The sequence below is a fragment of the Pleurodeles waltl genome, chromosome 2_2, assembly GCF_031143425.1.
Source record: "Pleurodeles waltl isolate 20211129_DDA chromosome 2_2, aPleWal1.hap1.20221129, whole genome shotgun sequence".
In the NCBI taxonomy this organism is placed as follows: Eukaryota; Metazoa; Chordata; class Amphibia; order Caudata; family Salamandridae; genus Pleurodeles; species Pleurodeles waltl.
The window spans coordinates 1104817262-1104838885 of NC_090439.1; the positions used below are offsets into that span (position 1 = coordinate 1104817262).

At 44.9% G+C, this 21624-nt stretch overlaps 1 protein-coding gene across 2 annotated transcripts in view; it reads right to left on the reverse strand.

The window, feature by feature from the left end:
- The window catches only part of LOC138282889 (1-phosphatidylinositol 4,5-bisphosphate phosphodiesterase gamma-1-like), a 576794-nt gene extending 562899 nt beyond the window's left edge, over positions 1 to 13895 (reverse strand). Inside the window, exons 1-2 of one of the 2 annotated variants that reach the window (XM_069220895.1) lie at positions 13741 to 13895; positions 12309 to 12828 (exon numbers count right to left, since the gene is read on the reverse strand). In XM_069220895.1, the coding sequence (XP_069076996.1) occupies positions 12309 to 12528 (220 nt within the window). In that variant the 5' untranslated portion in view covers positions 12529 to 12828; positions 13741 to 13895. Of the gene's footprint in view, positions 1 to 12308; positions 12829 to 13705 lie in introns of both variants that reach the window. The other variant, XM_069220894.1, reaches the window with a different exon arrangement.
- Between the last annotated feature and the right edge of the window lie 7729 nt (positions 13896 to 21624).

Genomic DNA, 21624 nt, shown 5'->3' on the forward strand with positions numbered 1-21624 from the left:
TAGGCTGTAAATTATCACCTGACCACCATTCAACTCCAGCCATACAGTAAGTCAAATACCATCATTCAACTCCATCCACAAGATGAGTCGTACGCAGACAGCTGACGGGATATTACTTGAAGTTTCAGGCAAAGCTGCTGTTTCCGGAGCCCACTCTTTCATCTACACTGATGACACCCAGATTATTCTCAGACTGACAGAAGCATCTCAGAACTAATCAACGATGTCATTGAGCTCCTGCTTGAATATTATAAAAAGGGTGGATGTCTACAAATATACTGAAGTTAAATCCCTCCTAGACGGGTGTTACTGACGCTGACGATCCACCATCATGAGATTTATCCTTCTGCCCATCATCCATGGTTGTCTGCCCACAACCAACCCGGGCACTGCAAAATCGGCTATAATTGTAGATGCCACTCTGGATTTGGATAGTCAAGTCAGTGCTGTTTCACACAATTATTCGTCCCACCTCAGACTCATGAAACTCTCTGTACCATATCTGTTGACCGAGCGCACCGTGGCAGCAAGAACATTTCTACCAACTACGTTGTACAGACTATGGTACCAGAATCTATCTTCATATTCCACTCAAAAGAATTCTTTGGTTGCAAAAGGATACAAATTCAGCAGCAGAACTAATCTGTGGGCGCTGAAAAGATGAGCATGCAGCACTCAACATCTTACATTAGTTGAAAGTGAATTAGAGAATCATATTTTAGTCCATGCGCCTAGTTCTCAAGATCATTTGGTATGGGCACATCATGGCTTGGCCTTAGGGTTTAACAGCTGTTAACCAGCAAGAACTCTAAGGTCATCTACACAACTCAGGCTCTGCACATCTCAATTCAGAGAAGCAAGATCAGCTGGCCTGGCAGGGCTTTCAGGACAACAAGTTGTCCCCCCTGCTTACGGAGTACGGTCACCACTTCAGGTTCAATGGTAGGTTGTTTCTTTTTATTCTGTGAGTGACTGAATACTACACCTCTTATTACACATTAATTACGTTGGCAGTGCAGTATACATCTTTGTTTAGCCAGACACAAAACTGAAAGTTGTTGGTTGTGCCTAAGGGAGTAGGGCAACTCTTTCCTCCTGTCCTCCTTTCCTCTGCTCGCCCATTACAACCCTCCTTTGTCCACTGTGTTCAGCTCTCCACAGGCAAAATCTCTCTTTAAGTGCTGATGGATACACAAAAATTGGCCACAGGTGGCTCAAGGTATACTCAGTGTGTGTGGTGTGAATGTGAAATAATTGATATCTGCAGGAAGCTAGAACAATCAAGGTCCATGCTACTTTTAAATTGAAAGAGAGAGCATCATCTACCTTGTGGACTGCACTCAGCCAAGGTCGTGGTAGAAGACACCGACAGCATGTCAAGTGTGAAGGGGAGCTGAGGTACTGTTACTAAGAAGATGGGGAGCAGGAAGGATGTAGATGTATGTTCTGGGACCAGAGCCCCAGAGCCACGGCATGAAGGTTGTCACGTCCACATCCCATGCCACCACCATGCTCACTAGATGTCATTATTGTTTGTTCTGACACATCTATGCCTGTTCTGCTGATAATGAAACTATGGTGTTTTGTAAATACCTGCCACGCATCAGCAACCAGCAAGGATGGTATATAATTCCACGTTTCATGTAAAACACACCTCTCTCTCCGTGGTCTGCTCAATATCAGTAACCCTGTACAGCACAGCGCTTCGAAACTTTGTCAACTTATTGAAATACAAAAATAATCATTCCTTAAAATATAGTCACAAGGATCTGAAAATGCAATGCTCCTCCCAGCCACCCTCCTTTTAAAGACTGTGAGGTGGGGCTACCTTTACGGAAGAGCAATGCAGACCCCGCATCAGATTTCTGGGTGACTTCCTGCAGCAGGATAAGGTTCTCAAGAGGACAGAGACTGGCAAGGCTCACATTTTTCAGAAACTGGGGATGTTCAACCAACCTTTTGTTCCATTCAGGGAACCAAAAGCGCTTAACATAAAGGGGAATATGTTGGGGACACGGAATCATGGCCAGCATGCAGCATTGTTGATTATGTTTAGCTTCTGCAGCACCTGCGTGGGACCATGTCACCAGACCTCTTTATAGCGCCCAAAACATCGCATGGGGTTAAAGATGCAGTCCCTCTGGTAGTTTTAATCTTTCTTAAAAATGTTATATGGGATCAAACTGGCTTCGCCGGTCTCTTGTGTTCATGAAAACCATTGCCTCAGCCAAGTTTTCCTGCTCATGCTAACTGTGCCTAAAGGAAGCGCCTAAAGGAAGCGCCCATCCCACGTCACAGCCTCTCTTTCACATCGTGGCTCTCAAGACAAGATGGCGCTCATTAGCTTGCCTAGCTGACAATGTTTATATTTTTGTAAGAACTGAGGGTCGGTGTATTCCTTTCTCATGATCTCGATCTCCGCTCTGTGTATTGCCTTTATATCCCTAAAAATGTGATTTCCCCTTAAAAATCAGTTTAAAAATGCTATCAGTGCCTTGCCCATGCTTTGCAGCGCTCACTTTTACACAGTTGCAGTCGGAGATCCATGTTGCACGACTCTTTGATTCACAGATATATATTTTTCTCTTGCTAATAACATTTTCACAAAAATCATTTGGTCTCTGTGAAGATTTTCTTTGATACCAGTAACTCCAAAACATTTTCTATTTTTTTGCAGTATGTGCTGCTCCAGACCGTACAAGGAATATGGCACCATCAGCTGCCATTCATTAGCAGAAGCCGATTGAAGGAACCAATAAATCCATCCACGTCTGGTCTACTGGGATTTCGTTTCCCACCATAGAAGGTCTGCTATGAAGCTCCAAAGTGATGCTTTCACACATGTGCTCTAACCTTTGTAGTACTGGGCATAGAGTATATACAGTTTATGCTATACGGCTGACATAATGGCGAGGGCGTGCCTTTGCAGTAAATGGCACAAATATTAGGGCCATGTCAGTGATACCTTTATGTACAACACACAATGACTTGAATTCCCCCTGTTGCAGGGAGAAGCAAACGTTGGAGCTGTACTTCTGGTGTAATATCTATACTCTGTCATTCACAGCAATTTGAACAGACTTTTTTTGTTGGGCTTGTTAAAAACATGGCAGCAGTCCATGCACAAGATGGCCATGTAATTACTAACTCAACGCAGTCGTCAATCAGCAGCAGAGAAGAAATTGCTTTAGATAAGACACAGACATGATTTCTTTGTTAATTAAAACTCATATTATAAATTGAAAGAGATTTCCATACAAATGATACCTGTATCCCTAATAGATGTTACATTGGCACTGGCTGGAGATAAATGAGCAGAAGCACTAGAAGAAACTTTCTGCTACTGTTGGTGAAACAGAGATATAAATGGAAGAAAGTAGTTGGGAATGAATAAATCAAATTTCTGAACCTTCTTACACGTTCTACAATTTCCGCTGGAGGTAGGGGTTTGACTGCTGTTTGGAGCCACAGTTGTTAACCTAAGGTCCCCGGACCACTCAGGGGCCATAACACCTACTCAGGGGATCCAAAATTGTTTAGGAAATTATACAAATTTAGTGGACTAATAAAGTATATATACATAAAAAAGCAAAATGTAAATCTGAAAAAAATAAAATGCTCTAAAAATGTGAAGGAGTTGGTAAATGGAGACTAAAAATTAAGTTGGTATCTTCAGCACGAGTCATGGGAACAGCATAAGTACAGCAGACAGAATCCAGTATGGACATTTGGTGGCCTCAAATGAAGCCCTGGTATGTAAGCCAAAAAGAGCATGCATTAAGAGACAAAAGACAAAATGATATGCTTCAGTCTAGCATATCATTTCATCTTTCATACAGTAAATAGCATCAAATATTGAAAAGCTTCAACCTTGCAGTTAAAATTCAAATTACAATTTTTGTATATTTTTTAACTTGGGATTTAATAATTTGTATATTGGTTTGAAAGTATACTTTGTTCATATTTTGTGTGTTGCTTTGAGGTGCAAATCGTAAAAAGTACTTAGGCTGTGGCCTTTGTCTCCCAGGATTCATTCAGTAGGGTGTCCACAGAACTTAAAAAGTTAGGACCGATGGTCCAGAGGAACATTAGATGAGTGCTGAAGGTCAGCATGCCCTTCTAGGAGAATCTGGGATCTGCCTGCTTTGACTGGGTGATGCAGATCCAACACTGAACTGCAGATGGACATCTCACACAACCGAGGCGACAGGGAACGCGGCTCAAGAAGAGGAGCGTAAAGTCTAACAAAGGTCTTATTTTGATACTGTGAGTGATACTTGTGCTGCCTCAAGAGTACACCTTGACTGCTTAACTCTGCCCCCTGCAAGGCAAAGCCTCATAATGGGGCCCTTGGGATGTCAGTGGGCTCACACTAGTGTCAGGCTGATACACGGATTGCCAGTCTTTCTTTGAGTTGAGCGGGCACCCAAGAACTTGCCCCACAATGCACAGCTATGTAGCTCTGTGTTGAATTGGGAATCAGTTACAGGGTTCAGTGAAAAGAGTTCCAGTTTGGGCCTGCATACTTTGTGCCGGATTCACACACGATTTCCCCCAATCTGTGTGTACGAAACTGATATATAAATGCAATTTGTTCACATGTAACTTCACAAACAAGCTTGCACCAGCGAAAAATATGCTGCAAGTGCAGCAAATGACCTGTCCACGTGGATGTGACACAGGTGCAAAACTTGTGACCATTTCAAATGCCAGAAGCGAGGCCGGCACACATCTGTTCACATCCCTCATTCCATCTGTGTACAATGTTAGCCACCTCTGTGCTCTACTCCTCGCCTGGTGCCCTAGTTGTGGTGGGGAAGGTGTAGTGCAGGCTCCCATGCACCGACTCTCATCCAGGACGATACTGTAAGACCCAGAGAGGTACCTACCTGGACAAGGTAGGTGAGGTGTAAAGGTCTGCTCCACCACCCCATGCCCAAGTGAGCTACAAAATACTGCAGCTGCTTTAGTATTCATGGAGAGCCAGGCTACACAACTACAGAAAGCAGCACGGCACACAGATGGCCAATCTGTCTGCAGGCAGCCCACAAGTACAAAGCTAGGTTGCATTTTAGCCCCCCTGGCCCGCTGTGTTTAGAATGCACCCAATAATTATTTATAGATTTATGTTTACATGATTCCTTGATTTCCATTTTTGCTGGTTTTTCCTTGTAGACTCAGCCAGAAAACACTGGCTCCCCCGTCTGTATGTATTTATAAAACCGTGAATGAATACTTTACAAACAAGAAGAACGGTCATCCACGCCCTCATAAGCAGCAGACTGGACTACTGCAACGCCCTCTACGCAGAGACCACAGCCAAGCTTCAGAGAAAACTCCAGCGCATCCAGAACGCAGCCGCACGTCTCATCCTCAAACTCCCTCGCCGTCCACCTCAGATCCCTACACTGGCTGCCCATCAACAAAAGGATCATTTTAAAAATCCTTGTCCACGCTCACAAAGCCCTCCACGACACCGGACCGGCCTACCTCAAGAACGAATCAACTTCCACAACCCAACTCGACAGCTCCGCTCTGCCGACCTCGCCCTCGCTACAGTCCCCCGCATCCAACGATCCTTCTCCCACCTTGCCGCCAAAACCTGGAACTCCCTCCCCACCAACCTACGCAAGACCTAGGACCTCCTAACTTTCAGAAAGCACCTCAAAACATGGCTTTTCGAGCAGTAGCCTCCCCCCCCACCACCCCCAGCGCCTGGGTGAGTAGTGCGCTTAAGAAATTTGATTGATTGATTGAATGAATAGAAGAGACAGGTCTGTTGATAAGCTCCTCATACTGTCATTATGCCTCTCAGGCTGTGCAGCAAGCACAGTGTAAATAACTACACATGCCCTTGTAGCTTGCCTGGCTCAGCAGGTATTTCACCCCCTGTTCTTCTACCCCTCCATCCCGATTAAACCCACCTTTCATCCCTCAGCCGACAGCCTGCTCAGATGTGGTGTTCGGACATGAGGGTTGAGTTACACTATTAAAAAATATCTGTATAGTTGCTTTTTGGTTGTGATGCTTTCAGGGTAGGGTTGACCAGCAGTCTTGCGTAGAAATGACCCATGAATCAGGCTTTGACCTGTTGTAAGAATTGTGGCCTTCTAACCACGCCCATCACTTTCATACATTCATGGGCTTGCCTTTCAAAAATCCTTTGTTATCATTGGTAAATGCTTTACGTTTGTCCCTCCTTGGGGCGGTTTTGTGACTGCCTAGCAGGCTGCCCCTGTTACATGGATAATTGCACGATTGCTGCTGCGTTTGACTGCGAGCGAACTTCTTTTTCTTTTTGTGTCTCTCCTTCACACTCATGCTCATGGCGGCCACAGTGCTTTGAATTAGCTTGCTCATGTCAACTGTATTACTTTTCATTTTCAATTTAAATGGCAAGAAAAGTTCAGTTAGGAATTTACAAGGCTAATAGCTCTAACTCGAACAAATGCAAGACTCATTGCATTGCAAATGCTTGTGGTATATTTCTGGGCAGTGTCAGCTAGTCTGCACTGCAGTAGCTGACCTTCAGTCCACTGCTCCTAATCTAGAAACTCTCATACGCGCACTCATACTTGCGGGACTAGGATGAATTTAGGTTAAGGCGCTACAAACATTCAATAAAATCACAATATTCTTTGAGTGTGTTTGACAAAACTGTACTGAATTAATATGGTTCCTGTTTGCTTGATACAGTTCTGAAGGAAACCCCTTAAAATTGGCCTGTCAGGCTCACCTTTTAATGTGATTGTCTAGGACCACGGGTCACAATGAAGAAAACTGCACAGGGTTCCCACCCCTCCCGATTAGATGTTAACTTCTCTTCCCAACAATCTGTCTCTTCCTCCTACCTGTATGTGCTCCGATAACAAAAGACAACATGCGGCACTGTACAAAACTACACAACAGATAGCAAAAAAGCCTAGCACAAACGTATACTTTCACATTTGGAAAACTACTATTTTTCACACTGTAAAAGTACATATGACTACACACTAAACAAGCATTTGCAATGCAATAGGTCTTGCATTTTCTTGAGTTAGAGCTATTGCATTGTACGGGTCAACCCTGCCTCCTAATTTCGTCTTTTCCTGCCATATAATTCCAGTGGCCCAGCATTGAACTAAAGCACTTCCATTTACCTTTTTCCTCTATATTAAAACATGTACAATTGTCATATAAAACTTTATCAGAAATAAACTTTTGGCATTAGAGTATAATGCTCAAAACAACATAACAAAAATATCATTTGGGATGGAATGGAGGGTGAAATGAAAGAGGGAGTCAGGAGTAAAGATAGGATAAGTGGCGTATTAACGGTGTCATGGGCCCTGGAGTAAGAAAGGAAAATCGTTGACTGCAATTTCGGTGAGAAAATATAGTAGTAATTATAGTTCAGTGAGGTCCATAGGTCTCTGAGCCCCGGTGCCACTGCACCTGTTGCACCATTGATAACTAGGCCTCAGGAGAGAAAGCAGATGGGGCAGAAAAAGTGAAGCAAAAGGAATTCAACAGACAAAAGGAACAAAGAGAAGGGGTCGCAAAGAATTAAAAGCAAGAAGGGAAAGAAAGAATGAGGAAATGAAAACACAACTAAGAAGAAATAGAGCAAACATGTGAGACAAAAGAAAAAAGGGAAGGAAGCTAGCGAACAAAAGATAAAGAAGAAAAATAATTAAAGAATCAGTGTGAAAAGAAGCAGAAAAATGAACATTAAGAAAAATTAGAGATTGTGAGAGAAACAAGCAGCGAAAGAACCAGGGCAAGTATGTACTGACACATTTCCCACAGACACAGAATGGGAAAACCACTTTGACACTCTGGTCCCGACAAGTAATTTGTAGCTTCCATATACAGAAGGGAAAAAGAGGGATTTATAGTAAAACATGAATTGACAGATAAAGAGACGAAAAACATCAGAGAAAGGAAGGAAGAAAGATCTAAAAAAAAAGTGAAAGGACGCATGAGTCAAAGGAAGGAGCAAATACAAAATAAAATAAAGAATGAATTAAGGGAAGAGAAAAAAAAGTGAAAAAAGGAATACCTGATGAAGAAACAAAAGAGGAACGAAACAAGGAAAGAAAACCAAGTTTTTGCGTGTTTGAAAGAGGAGGTATTAAGAGGAAGAGGGAAATTAAAAAAAAGGAAAGGAGTAGAAATAAACAGTTGAAATAAAGAGCGAAACTGTTAATGTGTGGATTTTAAGAGCTGGAAAGAGAACAGTGGGGGAGAAAGAAAACATTGAGAGTAAACAGAGTAAAGGAAAGAACAGAGTAAGACAGGTGAAACAGACCCTCTCAAATAAAGATGGCAGCTAAGAATAGATTTAATTAGCTCACCCACGTCCTCAAACAAAAGTCAGAGTGTGGAAGAGCAGGGGTCACTGCAGAAAGCAGGAGGTGCATTAGCAGAGTTGTATGTGAACCCCAATACTGAAATATTGGGGTGCTTCAGATCAGGATTGGGGGTATAGACAGAGCTGTGTCCCGGCCAAGTGCTGGAATAACAGAAATGGAGCAGGCGAAGAATGAGAAACGAAGCGCCGTGTAGTTCCTGGTATTGGAATAATGGGGCGCTGCAGGTTAGGGTTGAGGTGCACTGACACAGCTGTGTGTGGGCTGCAGTACTGGAATAGTAACAGGCACACAAGGTCAGAAGTGAGGTATGTTAATGGAGCTATGTATGGCGTGCCAGTGTTGCTGAGTGTTAGGCTGGAGATGACCTGTTGAAGCTGCGAGTGGGGCTCAGTATGGGAGTGGCATTGCCTCTGAAGCACAGAAGCGAGGAGCCCTGAAGGGTGTGTGTGTGAGCCTTAGTACTGAGAAGAAATGTGAACTGAATGTTAGAACTGATGGATTCAGGCGGAGCTTTGCTGGTTCCCATCAACAGTGGCATTCAATGTTAGACTTGAGGTGCACTAGCTGAGCTGTGTATTGCTGTTTTGGGTCCAGTATTGTCTTGGCAGTGGGACTGAATATTAGAATTGAGCTGCTGTAATGGAACTGTATGTTATTAGGGTCCCAGTATAGGAAAGGAAGTGACCTCGTGGGGGTAGAACTGAGGTGCACTGATGGAGCTGCGCCCGAGGTCCCAGTGCTGGAGCAGTAGAGTGTACTGACTGGAAGAACTGAGGTGCTCTGTCAGACAGTGTGTGTGGGGTTCCTGGCAAAGCTGAGGGCATGGAGTGTGTGAACTGAGCAGCAATGATAGAGCTGCACCCGAGGTCCCAGTACTGGAGCAGCTGAGTGTACGGACTGGAAGCACTGAGGTGCTCTGGCAGACAGTGCATGTGGGGTTCCTGCCACTCCCACGGCTGAGGGCCTGGAGTGTGTGAACTGAGGTGCAGTGATGGAGCTGCGAGTGGGACCCCAGCATGGAGCAGAAGTGGGCACTGTCTCTAAGGGCTGCGGAGCCCTTGTAGAGCTAGATGCCTAGGCTATGAGGTATTACAAGCAATCCTCCGACCTTGCCCTCAGCACACAGGCAGGCACACTTGGTAAAGAAAATTCAAGCCAGAGAAGGGCAGGAGCCAGACAGCTGAGAGAGGGTGCGGAGAGCCCACAAGGATCAAATGTGACCAAGGTAACAGCCTGATTTATAGCCTTATTTACAGCTAAGCTCAGAGGAGGAATGTTATGCTAATGAAAAGGGAAGCTTCCCTTGACAGGAGCAGGAAACAAAGTTTAAAAAAAAGTCCCCTACAGACCAGATAAGTAGGACAAAGCGTAATTATACAGTAGTTGGTAACTGTTCCCACACAGAAGAAGGAAGGACAAAGAGGTATGTCTGACCACTAGCAAGCAAGGATTTTTTAAATTACACTGAAACTAACAAATTAAATAGCTGGAAGCCCACAGAAGACGTATACTTAAAAAGTATACAAGAGGTCGAGGTCATATGCTTAAGCTCGACCTAAAAATTATTTAAAAAACTGAGCATAATAATATAGGTTTCTGGAAAAGGCAAAATTATGAACCATCATATTAGACACCAACATGGGAAACAAGAACTACACACACATCTGTTGTCTCATATTGTCTGGTGCATTACATAGAAGGGCACGTAGGTAACAGAATGCACACACCCCACATCAATTTTTTACAATCCTTCTTAGGTTATGCAGGGGCCACCGCCTTTTCTCACAGGTGTTTTATGGTGAGGTCTGGTTACACAGATTCCTATCTAGGGTGGTCCCACATTTTACTGGTATCCAGGGTACAGGCTCCGGGAGTGAGTTAGGGCAAAGTATCTTGTCCACAGCTCATAGGAAAGGATACATTATCTTGTGAGTGGGCACCACCATGCTATGGGTGACATCAATGGATGCCTACAGTATGCTAAGACTTACCATCATTGTGTCCACGAACCAACCAAACTGATGAGCTTGACATGGGTGTGGTTAAAAGCCCACAAAGAGGTTACACCAGGGACAAAGCGCTTCACGTTTGACCCTAAAAACACATATTTAACATAATAGGCTAGGATATATGCCCTAAAAGCAGATTCTTTGAGGACAGTGGTTGTGCATTCAGCTGTATGTGTTTCTGCAGGGCTAGAACCCTATCTGACTTCTATCCCAGATTTACAATACAGAGTTTATCTTACCCGTTTCAGACTTGGTACTGTCTATTTTTTTAATCGCTTTTCTGAAACAGGGTAGGTGGTTTGATTCAATCCCTACATGCCGCTGCAATCGACCCCAACCTCAAAGCACAAGCCACTTAGGCCCATATTTATACTTTTTTACAAAATACAATTGTTTTTTGTAAGTTTGCGCCGTTTTGCGTTGAAATGTGGCGCTAAAAAAGTATAAATATAGGCCCTAGTGTTATCTTGCACAGTTTACAGAGTTCTGTGCAGACATCTTTTGGTACCTCATCTGCACGCCGCGAACATTAAACAACATGATGCTGCTTTGGTACACTTGCAGAAGTTGCCTTCAAACAATGGATGTTATGCTGTTCTAAAGTTTATCAAGAGTGCACTTATCATAAAGAACTGTTATTAGTCCTCTGTAAAGTTGTAGTTTTGACTGTTTTTATTCTCTTGTAATGAATATGTACGTTTTATCTAATTTATCTGTATTTTGCTTTTATCGCCTTGAGCCAAATAAAGTATTTTACAATTCGTTTTTGATTTGGGGAATTTAGTTTATTTTCCAAACCATGTATCTGGTAGCAAAATGTGTGTATTTTCATCATCTTAAAAGGTTTTCTTTACCTATAAATTACTGCATTTCCAAACGTATATATTTGTTGATGTTTCAGTGATAACTGGAGATCTTCACATACAAGATTGGTGTAACTTGTCTGCTAGACGAATATGTGAGGCCCTTTATCCGGAGTTAAAGCACTGTTGTAACAGCCTGTAAAATACGTGTACCTTATCTGTCTATGGCATATGACCGTGAGATGTATGCATTTTTTTATTTTATGTATTCACACTTCCCTTACCAGGTAATTGTTAGTCATAATATATTACCGAGGCTATGGTAAAGAGGTGCAGGGTGGAAAAATCAACGGAAGTAAACTGCAGAAGTGAAGGAAAGCGCTATGAAAAGAGACATGTTGTGTGCAATTGCAGTTTCTGAACTGCCATATTGTGTGTGGCGTTTTGCACATTTTGGGGAAATATTGGTAAAAGGCACTATTTTCACACAGTTTCATCCAAATTTACACGGGGAAGTGAACCTTCTACGCTGCTGTAGAAAATGTATGTAAAATGGTGCAGTGAAAGGCAGTACATGGCCCTATTTTCTTTCAAAATTGTTTCTGGGTTCAGGGTTAGACCCACCTCTGACCACCTTGGATAAAGTGCGACTTGCATTCGCTTCATGCACTTTGTGTGAGTATTTACCCCAACACTTTCAGAGGTCATTAGACACCACTGCGTCAGTCTTGTTCACTCAGCTACCATGAGGGCTGAAGTATACCTTGGTATACCCGCTAACGGGCAGTTTAAGCGCTATATAAGCAATTATAACATAACATATGTCACCAATAAACCTTTAGCCAAATTACCACTCTATAAGTATACAACTTAATACACCATGACCAGGGAAGCCCAGCCCATTAGGCAATGTGTTGGACAGCCTTGAGTGCCACCCAGCAGAGGGCACTACTGCAGCAAGTATAACTGTATAGGGTGTGACTGCCACCCTGATTATGGGGAAAGGTGGGAAATTTAAAATGTCATTGTACCAGAGGCAGCAAGAATCTGGCCCGCAACTCTAAAGGCCACATAACATTCCATAAAGTAACATTACATAAACCCGTCGGCCCATAATGCAAGCTTCATGCCAGACTTACTCTCTCCTTCCACTTTCTCCGAGCTCCTGCTCCAGATGATCTGCCTGGTCTCCAGCTTCACCTGGAAGGTCCTCCGCTCCGGCCGCTGAGACTTCTTCTGGTAGAAGAGTGTCAGGACACTGCCCATCTCCAGGCTACGCAGGATCCTCCCTGCGTCGCTGGGCTCCATCCTCGGTTCCTCCAGAAAGCCATTGGCATTGTTGGCCCAGGGCAACGACATCCTCACCACATACCCAAAGGGAGGGTCCTCAAGAAGTTCAAAGTCCTCTTTCTTAACCTACTGAAGTTTGTATAACGCCACCATGCTGCTCTACGGTTACTCCAGAGCACCCCGCAACATGCATGAAGGTGGTCCGAACGACACGCCCAAAACCAAGCTTTGTTGTTGCCAAGAAGATAAATCCAGTCAGAAGAAGTTGCAAATTTCCAAGTCCAAAAACCAAAGAAGGAGCTTCCTCTTGCTGCAACGTATTTGTGATAACGCCTGTATCACCACCACCTCCACAGAACGTACAAGAAGCTGCAAAAAGTGAATCCAGCATTATTTTCAGCAAGACCATGAAATACAGTATTATTTCCTAAAACCCCACGCCACCGGCTGGAAATGTGAATTGATTCCAGTTGCTTCTTTCAGCTGATTTCTAATATCATAAATTATATTTGGTTGACTTTTTAACATAGGATCAATGTGCATCTTTAATTGGCAAGTGTAATACGACCTGTCTGGTGCAACCTGTCCCCTGCATCAAGTTCAAATAGATGTCCATTGCGGGATCCTAGAACCCAATTGGCCACTGGTCTACTGTAATTTCCACTAGGTCTCAATTTCTTCTTACATATAAATGCATTTTAAGTGCATCTAACACCACTGGAAACTGCAATAAATATACATTTAAATGTACCAGTTCTAAGCACCATAATGTGATGATGACTGATATGAATACAAATCATAAACGAACAGACCCAGCATTAACCATTAAGGCTTTTAACATAGAACACTGCAGAAAAGTATGTCTCGGTGCACTGAATTAATAGCTGTAATAATTATTTATAGAACCCCGCTAACGCACGGGTCCCAGGTTTCTTTGCTAGAGCAAGTGCAAATGTCAGATTAAAAAAAAAAAAAAAAAAAAAAGCACAGCGGAGAGAGATGCTTGCAGCGGGCTCGGTGCCTGGCCCAGCATGGCTCTGCCCTGGACTGGCTTCTCTGTTGACACTGGCACACATGATGCTGGGAATTACTGGGCAGAGGGGCACATCCTGACAGCAGCCCAAGGATGCCGGGGCAGCTAATGGTGTTCAGGACCCACCCACCACAAATGAAACAACGCCGTAAATACAATACAACAGAAAATAGAGTAAACAAGATGCAAGCAGGAAGTGTAGAGCATGTTTACCTGGCACATGCAGCCAGTAACAGCCCTAGGGTTACCTTCTCCCCTCCGCCTGGAGCAGGGCTCCCAAATTCCCTGGCTGTCCTGCAGAGGTCTGGGCTGGTTCTGGTTGGTGGATGGGCAGGTCCTGGCTTGAGAGGGCTGAGCAGGGAGTTGCTGCTTGTTCTAACCTCCGGCCCCCGCCCTCCACCCCTTGCCTCAGCCCTCTGCTGGCATGGGCGACCAGAGGAAACTGCTATCACACATGGCCGGAAAGAGATCAGGAAGGAATTTCTAAAAAAAAAAATATGATAGGATCTTTCAGAAAGGAAAACCAGATTTGTGGCTGTGGATTTAAGGTGAAGAGAGACACCTAGTGGCAGAGAAAGGAAACGGGGAAAAAAGTCAACTCGGGTGTGGGAAGAGTAGAAAGAACTGCATTTTGCACTATTACGTAGTGCTCTGCATGTATGCAGCCTTCTGATAGGGAAGCGAGTATTCTCAGGTAGGGTGATAACCCACAAAAGGTCCCTCGGAGGTGTATTTATTTTTAAAATCCAACAACCTCAAATTTTCAGACCCCGGCCCCAATTCTTAAAGGATTTCGTGTCTAGGTTCAGCTCAGGTGTGCAAATATATTACACATGGTGAAGTTGCACTCTTGACTCTGGATCAGGGCTGGTGCGCTACTATGCTCACAGAAGATGTGCTTATGCGGATGTTCAAGCGGTTTATGCAAATACACTGGTAGAGGTGAGTTAGCGGGAGTTTATGGGTAGGTCCCCTGATCAAAGTGGGGGAAACGCACTCGTAGGTCTGTGTGTACACCCCACCAAAAAATTAATTCTGTAGTAAATAGTTGGGTACAAGTGCTTACAGTCTGGTAGTGTGAGGTGTCTGTCGGATGTCAACCTGGATTTTTACATGCACACACAGAAAAACAAGAATTTACAATGCAATGGGTCTCGCGCTTCCTCGAGTGAGAGCTGTTAGCGTTGTAAACTCCTAACTGCACTTTTCTTGCCACATAAATTGAAAATGAAAAGTAAAACAGCTTAACATAACTAACTGGACTTTTCTTGCTATATAAACTGAAAAATAAAAGTTTCACGTAAGCGAGCCAACGGCTGCCATCAGCGCAAAGCAGACATACAAAAGGAAACAGAAGTTCGCTCACAGAGAAACATATTGGCAAAAGTGCAACTATGCATGTAACCGGCAAAAGTGCAAATATCCATGTAACAGGGTCGATGTCATGCAAAACGCTGGACTACTACCCAGCGAGATCGCGCTGAGAAAAAGTAGTCCAGAAACCATACGGAAAACATTGAGCCTCATATGTTTTCAGTAGTTGGTCGGTGCGCTCGAGGAGGGCTAAACATCCGAAAAGGCATGACATATGCATGCCTTTCACTAATGAAATCAAGCGAATTTTCAAAGGCAAGTCCATGAACCAACCAAACTGACCGGACCGCATGGTTACAAGCCCATAGAGAGGTTATACCAGGGATAGAGCACTTTGCGCTCAACCCTTAAATACCACACACTCTCTCATCTGTGTTTTGAAGGCCTTAAAAATGTTGATTAATTTGAAAAATACTGCGTTATAAGTTCTCCTAACAATCCACACTCCTCTTTCCTTCCATGGCCCCTTAAGCCCCTCTCATGTCCTGCTTCTTATATGTGCTTTAGCAAGATGTCCCTGCATGACTGTGGGAAATCCCAAGCTCACCCCCACCCCAATCATACTGACCAAGCCATGCCTCTGGATCTGCAGGTAGTTTTTCACCCTGGAAAATACACAGATTTGGAACAGGATGTAGTCTCCTACTCGCTACTATGAGAGGTGTATTTTCCCGGACAGAAAGGGGGAGGGAAAGCCTCCATTATTGACATATAGGCGACCTAGGCGAAGGAGGTATTCCATGGAAAAGTAAAGTCCCCATGGAGAAGCAAAAAAAAACAAATTAATGTGCAAATGCACATTTGTGTTACTATTCCTTATGTGAAACTGCACATGTGCTTCCACGCAGGAGCTTAAGCAGTATGGAGTCCTTCTTCAGGAAGCATTGGCTAAATATTACCAACCAAGGATTCTTGATGCAAAACCTCCAGCAAAGGAGGTATTTTCTATATATAAATCGTAGGCGAACCCGGAAGTAATCTCTACATCGGTCAGGGCATCTGCAACTGCAGACTTTTTCAATGATGAGACTGAACGTCCTATCATGTCTTTGTCTACCAATGATACTGAGGTCAGTAACCTTCAGTTACTCTCCATCTCTGCTCTATCTGCTATTATTTGAGTACCTTGGTCTACGATCTGTCCCATCACAGAAGATATTATGCCAGCAAAACACAGTACCATTAGTTCAGGCTCCCCTTTGGAGTCATGTCCCATAAAATATCTTAAGATTTTGGCATCTGCAGTGGCACCAGTCTTTACATCAATATGTAATGTTTCATTGCCTCTGGCTGAATTCCGGACTTTTGCAGAAAAAATCCTCCCTAGACCCCCAAATTCTGGCCAACTATCACCCAATCTCCTGGATCTATCAGCAGCCTTTGACACTGACTCATATCAGAACATTGGAATGTTGGGAGCGCCATTGAAGACAATGGAATAGCTTTGGGCTTCTAAGGGCTGGTGGAAGCCTAAAGTTCCAACATTTTAACGTTGGCCACAGCTTTTGCTGTGTACAAAGGTCCCATGGAGCCCGAGGGGATTTTAATCCCGTCAGGCTCCTTGAGGCCTTTGTTTTATTTATTAGAACATTCTGCCCTCTAGTGGCGGAATGTTCTAATGGCCTTATAGCCCTCCGTAGGTGGGCTATACGGGCATTAAAATCCCAATCCTTTGTTAAAGGCCCTCGCCTTCGGCTCGGGCATTTAACGCGGGAGCGGGCCTTTAATAGCAGGTAGAGCCCGCTACAGCGGGTTCTAAGGCTATATTAGAACATTGGAATGTTGGGACCTCCACTGAAGACAATGGAGCACTCTGGGCTTCTAATGCTTGGTGGAAGCCCACAGCATCAACATTCCAATGTTTGCTTTCACAGCTCTTGCTGTGAACAAAGGCCTCACATGCCCAAGAGGATTTTAAACCCCTCGGGCTCTGTGAGGGCTTTGTTTTCCTAATTAGAACATTCTCCACTCCAGGAGTGCAATGTTCTAATAGCCTTATAGCCCACCATAGCTGGGCTATACCGAGCATTAAAGGCCCATGCTGAATGCTGGAGCAGGCCGGTACAGCCCACTACGGCGGACTATAAGGCTATATTAGATCTTTCTCCATAGATTCACAGGTGTAGGCCTACAGTGGAACGCCTGAACTGGTTTCACTCTTTTTGCCGAAGGGGACAAGAACAGTAAATTTTCTTCCTTCTCAGTTGGCTCTCTGCCAGCTGCACTCTGGCATCCTTTAGGGCTTGGCTCTGAGCCCTACCTTGTTTAACAAAAATGGCCTGTGGCCAACCTTATTACCTCCTTTGGGCTTCAATTCTATTCATACACTGATGACCATCATTTAAAGATATGTTTCGAGTCTCGCATCAACAAACTTATGGCAACATGTTTTGTCCTTTTGGATAGGTTGAGAAACCCCTTTTGTGCCTAGTTCCTTTTTGAGAACTCTTGTACAGAAACTGATTGCCAGCCATCGGGGCTACTGTAAAACACTTTTTGGGACCCTTTCCTGTTTGGTATAGTGTCACCAGTTGATGCACAATGCTGCAGCCAGGCTGATCCTTGGTCTGCCTAGATCAGCCATAAGGTCTTATCACTTGTCTAACCTGCACTGGCCTTCTGTAGTTAAAGACTGTACCTTCAAGGCTGTGTGCTACTGCAATAAAACAGTACACAGGGTAGGTCCACCAAACTAAATAACAGGTTTATTTAAACAAAACATGTTCTGCCAGATTCCCCTGTCCACAGTCTCTGTTGTTAAATGTACTGATCTTCCTCAGAAGGTACTACAGGAGGCCGGGTATTCTCAGTTGTCACTTCTCAACACTGGAACACCATGGCCCATATTTATACTTTTTGACGCTAAACTGCGCTAACGCAGTTTAGCGTCAAAAAGTTTTGCGCCGTCTAACGCCATTCTGAAGCGCCATGCGGGCGCCGTATTTATGGAATGGCGTTAGACGGCGCAATCAGACCGGCGCTGCCTGGTTTGCGTGGGAAGAAACCACGTAGACCAGACAGCGCCGGCGTAGGGGGAAAATGGCGCATGGGCGTCTTAAAATGGGGCAAGTCAGGTTACGTCGAAAAAATCGTCTTAACCCGACTTGCGCCATTTTTTAACGACGCCCATCCCCCATCAACATGACTCCTATCATTGTAAAGATAGGAGTCATGCCCCCTTGCCCAATGGCCATGCCCAGGGGACTTCTGTCCCCTGGGCATGGTCATTGGGCATAGTGGCATGTAGGGGGGCACAAATAAGGCCCCCCTATGCCACCAAAATAAAATTTAAAAAATAAAAAATAAAACTTACCTGAACTTACCTGAATGTCCCTGGGGTGGGTCCCTCCATCCTTGGGGGTCCTCCTGGGGTGGGCAAGGGTGGCAGGGGGGGTCCCTGGGGGCATGGGAGGGCACCTGTGGGCTCATTTTGAGCCCACAGGCCCCTTAACGCCTGCCCTGAGCAGGCGTTAAAAAGTGGCGCAAATGCGCCGTTTTTAGCCACGCCAACTCCCGGGCGTCTCTTTTGCCCGGGAGTATAAATACCACGTAAAGGCCTGGGAGTCATTTTTTAGACGGGAACGCCTCCCTTGCATATCATTAACGCAAGGAAGGGGTTCACGCTAAAAAATGACGCACATTCCGGGAACTTTGGCGCTATTCGCCTCTAACGCCATAGTATAAATATGGCGTTAGTTGGCGTTAGTTTTGCGTCGAAATTGCGTCAAAAAAAACGACGCAATTTCGGCGCAAACGGAGTATAAATATGGCCCCATATCCTTAGCTATTCATGCAGAACCCAATCATAGATGATCCCACAAAGCTCTTACAGCATATCTGTTTTAACTGTAGTTCTGTTCTGCACCTCTCCTGTTTCTAAATTTAGCATCAGGACGCCGTCTCTAACCACTTGCTTTGCAAAATTAAAACTAACTAAACAAACTATGTTTGAATACTAAAAAATTTGGGTACTCCTGAATTCTACGAGGGTCACAATTTCCATGAATACTTTTGGAATTCTTTGTGAAAGCCTAAGAAGTTAGAGGTTTGCTCCAGACATAGAAGTAACTACAGAAGCAAAGTTACAGCTTTTCATTGGGGACTTTTGTGAATTAGATGAGTGTGACATGTAGTGCGAAGTGTCAGGGCAATATTTCAGAGCGTAGCCCAACAGAAAGACTGGTTGACTAGATGTTAATACTTTGAATCCACTGCAGCACATGGCCATTTAGGGCATTTACTAGGAGTTGACCAACCAAGCATACACGGATCAGTTATACTGGTGAATAAAAAACACCACCTGAAACCAATCGACACCATTAGAGAAAATGAAAATGGCACTGAAAACCAGTTCTGAGATAGTATTGGAATAAAAATATTGCACATTATGGGGCTGATTTAGATATTGGCGGACGGGTTATTCCGTCTCAAAGGTGACGGATATCCTGTTCGCCGAAATATAAATCCCATAGAATGTAATGGGATTTATATTTTGGCAGATGGGATATCTGTCAATGTTGTGACGGAATAACCCGTCCGCCAAATTCAAAATCAGGCCCTAAATTGGTGGGAAAGTGAAAACAGAAATGTAAGTGTTGTCAAGGGTTCAATGCTTGGAAAGATCTTTGGAGCTGCTTAAGAGCCTCAGTGGTTTGGTCATCACAGATTTGGTCCCACCAGAGGTAAGGGTGAACATTTCCAGTAGCCCTGGTGCTGCTGACACATATGGCATCTAGCAGTTGTGCTTCCCGGACGGAGCAGCAAGGAGAAAAAAAGCTGAATGTAGAGACGTGAACAGTAGAGGTTAGGCAGGAATAAGAAAAACTGGAAAGAAGTGGACAACAAGCACAAGAACAGCAGAAAATACTAGGACTGTGCCAGGAGTAAGGAACATGACTATAACCACTACTCGAAAAACTGAGACGCAGGGTGTAGAAGTTTGTAACTACTTTTTTAGGCCAGAGACAGGAAGTAGTGGAAGATGATTATGGCCCTCATTATGATATTGGCGGTAAGTCCCGCTTACCGCCGTGCTGATTGCGCCTACATACCGCCGGCGCAGCGGATTACCGCTACCCATATTATGACACACACCTAGCAATCCATCACTATACAGCCAAACACAAAAGTCCGCCAGCCCAAAGGTCAGTGATAAACTTGCGATATCCAAACCGACACCGTTACGCCAACAGAACTACGCCTACAGCATTATGACCCACGAATCACCACAGCAGACATTCAACCACGGTAAACCATTGGTGGCACATACCGCCTCGCTAAAAATACACACACACATACAAAACAACACTACATTGGACAATTCAAACTACACACACCTGACACACATACACACCTCACACACACAGAACACTATAAAATACACACACTACCCACAACCCGTTATGACTAGAAAGAATTGCCAACAGAGAGAGACAGCAAGAGCACACACAGAACCAGAGCCACATAACACCATCAACCATACACCATCTATGCACTTTACAGCACACACCCCAACATATCACCCCATGCACCCTCACACACACCACTCACACTACGCCCATGGCACCCCAAAGACACCCCAGGTTTTCAGAGGAGGAACTAAGGGTCATGGTGGAGGAAACCATCCGGGAAGAGCCACAGCTATTTGGATCACAGGTGCAGCAGACATCCAATTGCTAGGAAGATGGGGCTATGGCAGAGAATCGTGGACAGGGTCAACGCTGTGGGACAGCACCCCAGAACAAGGGATGACATCAGGAAGAAGTGGAACGACCTACGGGGGAAGGTGCGTGTATGTGGTAGCAAGACACCAGATCGCAGTACAAAGGACTGGCGGTGGACCCCCACCTCCTCCCCCACAACTAACAACATGGGAGGAGCAAATCTTGGCAATCATGCATCCTGAGGGCCTGGCAAGAGTAGCAGGAGGACTGGACTCTGGTAAGTCAACTCTTTACTACTTTAACCCCCCTACCTGCATGCCATCACAAACCCCCACCCCTACCCTCACCCCCATCATTCCATCACCTCACATACACCCCACCATCACAACCCACCCATCCCAATACCAAGCCCTGCATGTAACACCAATGCACTGACCCCCATCACAGACCTGCATGGACATACATCACTAAAGCATGCACATTATAGAGAATCACCTAGCCCACAAAATCACTACTCACACAAGGCTAAGCTGACCCGGCAGTCACAACCATAGAGGGCAACACACCCATGCACAAGATGTCACACACAGAAACAATAACAACGTCACTGGAGAGGAGGTGCCAGCAACATCCAGTCCCCCCACAGAAGAGGCACACAGTGATGACAGCAGCTCTGGACACCTGGATCTGGATGACCAACCTGGCCCATCAGGGATCTCTGGATAGTCGGTTACCCAGGCACAGTCCCATGCCACTACAGAGCCTCACCTCTCAGGAAACACCAGCACAGCACCCACCCAGCAGGCCCATACCTCTGTCCCCAGGAAACGCCAATCAGCACTGTGTCCACCACTACGGGGACCCCAGGACACCCCACAAACACAGAATGATCAGGGAGCCGGGGTCAGTGGCAGTGGGCACGTGGTTCAGGGGACAGAGGCACAGGATAACAGGGAAGCTGGGAGTGCTGCTGTGCGACAGGGGGAGGACAGGCCCAGGGAACCGACACTCCAGGAGGCACTCACCAACATCCTGGTAGCATACCACCATTTCCAGGAGACGACTGGACAAGTTGCAGGAATGCCAGCGGCTGCA